Genomic DNA, 5,350 nt, shown 5'->3' with positions numbered 1-5,350 from the left:
AAGTTGAAAATTGATGCTTTTCGACTGTTATACTTATTTGGATCTTATAGGCGAGATTATTCGGACACCAGAATGCGTGAATACAGGTTAAACATACAACAGGTCCTTTAGAAATTGTTGGCGTTTAAATAATAAGAACTTGATCGTCTATTGTGTATCAAGTATAATGAATTCACGCGAAGCGAAAGATTAAGATGCCCCACCAGCAACGTAAAGTAAAAAAAAGAATTATCTGCATTACATGGCGACTGTTCACATAAGCTCCTTTTCCGCTATTGTCCTAATTTTAAACTTAGGAACGTGTCTATTTAATTGTTTGCTGGCGAATGCGGTTAAAGATAGTAAAATTAAAGGCCCTCAAGAAGTTCAGGAGTTGTTAGTTGTGAGCAACACATTGGCATTGCTTTACAACAATTAAGTGCCTATTGAAAGCAGCAGTTGAGCGACCGGTCTGTAAACTCAGCTATTACATGAAGTCGTGGGAAGGAGATGAGGAAGAACTAAAATTGGCTTTTTTATTTGTAACTTTAACGCAGATGACAGTTTTGGATCCGGGTATCGACTTCACAATCTCCCATGTGAAATATCGGACAATTCATTGCTATTGTTAAGAGTTCAGGTAGCTGTAATGGTCCAGATATTGTAGCAACACACGGGTCGGACAGATAAATATTTATCCCATTTCAAACGTTTGTAGACTGAACGACAGCCGGCCTAAATAATAAAAAAATTGCAGCATTTCTTTAACTGTTCTTCTGAAGGTCCAGTATAACAGAAAGCACCGAGTACATCGAGATGGAGATATAAAGAAAATTGTTGTTTAAAGAAGAAGGGAGCCATAATAATTTTTAGGTATTTTTCCACTCCATAAGGACAAAACTTGAAAAAATAAGCCTGACTTTTTCAAGTTGAGATTCAAAGTTCATGATGGCATCACAATAACGTCACTTGTTTATCGATTCAGTAGACTTGCATGATGATTTTTAACAAAATTGGACCACTATTCGTAGTTCCATATGTCTTTAGGCCCTTGAGTTTTTGAAGTGTAACTGGTGACAGTGGTCCCTTTAAATTAGAAAGATCTTGAGAAAAGCCACTGAAGCAAATTCACCTTTATTGTTTTAATTTCAGGTTGCATGTCAAGGCCAGTAAGAAGCTATATACATGGCTATAAAAGTACTTAATAAATAGCAGGTGTATAATAAAACTAAGTATTAAATTTTACAGATTTTACAAATAAAATTGAAGAATGAAAAACACTTTTTAACCCTAAGCGAGAATTATATTAACCGTATTTAATCTATGAAACCCTGAAGATAAACGGCGGTAATCGCTTACTGAACAATTACAATTTTCTGTTGGTTCAACAATTTTCTATTAGTACAATCGCTACAATAAAATGTTATATACATATGATAGAATTAATACAAATATAAGATAGACTGCGATGGAACTACCTACCTACGATTTCAAAATGATCGCGAAATTTAATACGCTCGAAGAAAACATTGCGCGAAATTTAAAAACGCGAAAATTAATATCACATTATATATCAAGACAATAAAAATTTTAATTTTTTGAAATGCAAATATCTACCCTGGAAAGTATCTTTCCGTCTTGTTTTCGACTAGCTCCCTTCCTCTCTTCAGCTAATAAATCGGCCAAAACCTCTTTGGTATATTCACCAAAGTTTCCGTTTGCAGGCTCCTTGGAGTTACATTGAGCCGGACTTTTGTATTTTCAAGTGGTTTCGTAGTCTTTGAGGACTAAGGCGCAAAACACTGACAAAATCGCGAAATTTAATACACTTTTGCTCTAATTTTTATCGCAATCGCGAAAATTGGTACTTGCGAAATTCAGCTCCCGAATTTTCGCGAAATTAAATACACACGGTGAAATTGGTAAGAATAACATATGAAGTCCTGAAGATAAACGGCAGTAATCGCTCACTGAAAAATTAAACATGGCATTTGTTTTGTTAGTTCAAGGGGCTACAATAAAATGGTTATATATATATGATACAGTTAATATAAATATAAGGCAGGCTATACGAAAGAACTACCTATTACTAGTTCGAAGAAGCATTGTACGATGTTTTTTTTTTGACGATTTTTTAAATGACACTTGAATTAAAGAAAACCTTAAAACAATAATTTGCTTAATTAAATGAAAGAAAACACGATAAAAGTTAACAGGAACAAAGATAGTTAAGACTGAGGAGGATTTATTAAAGAAAAAAGAACAATATTGTGATATTGTGGGGGACATTTGTAGGCCAGTGCTACTGCTTTCTCTCCCCATTGGGTAGCGCATCGTTTTCTTCGCAACATATTACCATTTCATTTACAACGTTTGCTATATCTGATGAACGTTTTCTTTTTTTCTTCGTCTTCTTCACTCTTATTTAGTGTGCATTCAATACGATAGAAGTGAGACTACACTTTCCAGTTAGTGGAACCTCGATTTAACGAGCCTCTATATAGCGAAGTTCTCGATATAACGAACGATATCCTTCGCCCCAGTTGTAGTAAAATATGTAAAAAAGAACCTCGATTTAACGAGCCTCTATATAGCGAAGTTCTCGATATAACGAACGATATCCTTCGCCCCAGTTGTAGTAAAATATGTAAAAAAGAACCTCGATATAACGAAACCTCGTCATAGCGAAAATATTTTGCCGGTCCCTTGGCCCTTCGTTATATCGATGTTCCCCTGTATTGGTCTTCTTGCATGTGTTTTAACAGTTATCATGCATTGATGACTACTGACAAATTGTCAGAGTGTTCGCCTCGCTGTCTGTGGCTATGTACAACAGACGGAATGCGCGAGTTGAAACTCTCAGTTCTGGGTCTATGCCTACAGAACATCTTCTTCACTTCTCTCTTTATATCTTCCTTTAGAAATGCATAGATGAAAGGGTTGATAGCGGAGTTAATCACCATGAGAAGCCGAGAAATAAGCGCTAGTTCAAAGGAATCGCGGCATTTAAGTGACAAATACTGGCAGAAATGGCGATACGCTGAAAGCATCCAGCATAACACGAAAAATAACACAACCAGGCCAAAGACTCTCGTTGCAGACCGTTCTTGTTTTATCCGGCTTGGATTAACTGCCGTGTCTGGATGGGCCAAGTGCTGGTTTTTAACTACGGCGCGTATCTGGCGCGCGTGCTTTTGAGAAATGACGAAAATGTGGCCGTAAACAAGCAACATTACGACACAAGGGAAGAGATTAAAGATGATGATTTGCAACGTTCCGTATATTGTAGTTGCCCTCTTTCTTTTTTCCGGCGAATTTGAAAATATCCACGCGAATGGGACAAGCGAAGAGATGATCGGTATGACCCACGCCACTAAAATCCACAGAAAAACGCGCGAGTTTGTCATGTTTTGAAAATAGGTCAGCGGTTGCACCACGGAGATGTAACGGTCAGCAGTCATTGCGCACATGTTGGCGATGGAAACGAACAACAGTAGATCGAAACTCAGCGACAAGACCGAGAAGTTACAAGTCGTCCAAAGAGCACATGATGTAGATACAGGGATCAAGAAAAGCCCAACAAAAATGTCTGCCAGCGACAGTGAGAGAATAAACCAATTAGCTGCTTTGTGGAGTCTGTGGCACGTGATTATGACGTAAATGACCGGTCCGTTTCCCGCCAAAATTGTTAAACCAATCAGACCTCTTAGTACCCAGTACCACACGCCTACTCTTGAAGCGAATTCAGAAGTTCCTCCTCCCAATGTTGTTTTGTTGGGTGCTGAGCTGTTTTCCATTTGCAGTTTCTTTAGGATCGAAATGCGCTGTGCTTGTCAAAGAAATACCGATTACTGTGGAATTAAAAGGAAAATTAATGTGACATAAACTCAAGCGACGGAATTGAATGTCTCCGCTTAACTTCCACTGTCAGTAATAATCAGTAGCAGCTGAAAAGCGATGTTATGCCGGGGAGGGGAGGGGTAAAAGTGCCATGTTGCTTGTCTGACTTTGAGAATTAGCGTCTTCAGCTGTCGCTTTTCATCGTTAGTGTGAGTTATTGTCGGAAAATGGCAAAAAAATTGCTAATCCTTGTCTGATTTAAAGCTCATTAATTGCATGGCTTCCTTCGATTTAGTAACTGAAAGAGCCGTTTTCCATTTGCAGTTTCTTTAGGATCGAAATGCGCTGTGCTTGTCAAAGAAATGCCGATTACTGCGGAATTAAAAGGAAAATTAATGTGAGATAAACTCAAGCGATGAAACTGAATGTCTCTTAGCTTCCACTGACCGTAATAATCAGTAGCAGCTGAAAAGCAGCGGTATGCCGGGGAGGGGAGGGTGAAAGTGGCAAGTTGCTTGTCTGATTTTGTGAGTTGTTGTCGGAAAATGACCAGAAATTGCTAATACTTGTCTAATTTTGAGCTCATTAATTGCATGGCTACCATCGATTAATTTCCTGAAATTAGCCTTTAAAAGTCAAAATTCGATCGTGCGAACAAGCACTGCCGGCAGAATATTATGCGTTATCTTTCTTGAGTCCTCTGAGGCTAGCTTACAGGTCGAGGCGATTGCTAGAATCAGAATTGGTAATTCTAACCAGTATTATACAGATATCTGCTAGTTTCGAACGCAATTAAAATAAGCTGTTTGTATTTTACGTGCAGAGTTTTAGCACTTTCGGATAATTGCTGTGGGAACATTAGATTAAGCACGTTCACTGAGAAATCGAGAAAATAAAAATTAAAAAGCGACATCTTGTGAAAAACATTGCGTGTAAAGAAAACCAAGGTAAAAATCAAATTGTAAATTAAGTACTAGAAATAAGATTTTTTTCGAGAGACCCCTACAGCGAACGAGCGAGTACGCATTTGCTTAACCCTGAACTTAAACCCTACAAAAATCTTTCGTTTCAAGTCCGGCTCACTATGCATTGAAGCTCATCGTAGCACTACATGCATTAGGATCAAAAGTATATACGGAATTTAGCTTACCTTTCCTGAAATTAAAACGGTTAAGCCAGTACTTCTGTTCTACTTATTTTTTCAATGACACTTCTAGCCTAGCTCTGCGTGTTACAACTGATCAATACAGGTAGCAGAAGCTGTTTGTAAATTTTCCTCAGTATTTAAAAACACTTCCTGCTGTTGCTGTTTTCTGATTCGTGGTGTGGGCTAAAACGAAACGAAACTACTTACTTGATGCAGCAAATAGAATTTGACTTCCTGCGGTGTTAAGGCAATATCATCGAACCCCATCGCGATAAATATAAGCTTCGACGTAAACGTCTTCAAAGAAAAGTGTAATTAGTCTTTTACACTTTTCTCAAGACGTGTCTGATAAGTATGCTGGTCACGACTTATCTAGATCGGGCC

At 38.0% G+C, this 5,350-nt stretch overlaps 1 protein-coding gene across 1 annotated transcript; it reads right to left on the bottom strand.

Annotated features, from left to right (window-relative positions):
• Positions 1 to 1,981: 1,981 nt before the first annotated feature.
• Positions 1,982 to 5,050, bottom strand: LOC144641377 (octopamine receptor beta-2R-like). The gene is made up of 2 exons (XM_078500391.1): positions 4,970 to 5,050; positions 1,982 to 3,830 (listed from the first exon to the last, which is right to left on the bottom strand). The coding sequence occupies exon 2, from the start codon at positions 3,774 to 3,776 to the stop codon at positions 2,748 to 2,750; it is 1,029 nt and encodes a 342-aa protein (XP_078356517.1). The 5' UTR covers positions 3,777 to 3,830; positions 4,970 to 5,050; the 3' UTR covers positions 1,982 to 2,747.
• Between the last annotated feature and the right edge of the window lie 300 nt (positions 5,051 to 5,350).

This window comes from Oculina patagonica, unplaced genomic scaffold (genome assembly GCF_052425735.1).
Source record: "Oculina patagonica isolate OP01 unplaced genomic scaffold, crgOcupat unplaced890, whole genome shotgun sequence".
Taxonomy (NCBI): domain Eukaryota; kingdom Metazoa; phylum Cnidaria; class Anthozoa; order Scleractinia; family Oculinidae; genus Oculina; species Oculina patagonica.
This window is presented reverse-complemented; position numbering and strand designations above follow the sequence as displayed.

Excerpts from the sequence above, each read along its gene's own strand:
- LOC144641377 (XM_078500391.1), bottom strand. The coding sequence starts at position 3,776 with ATGGAAAACAGCTCAGCACCCAACAAAACAACATTGGGAGGAGGAACT.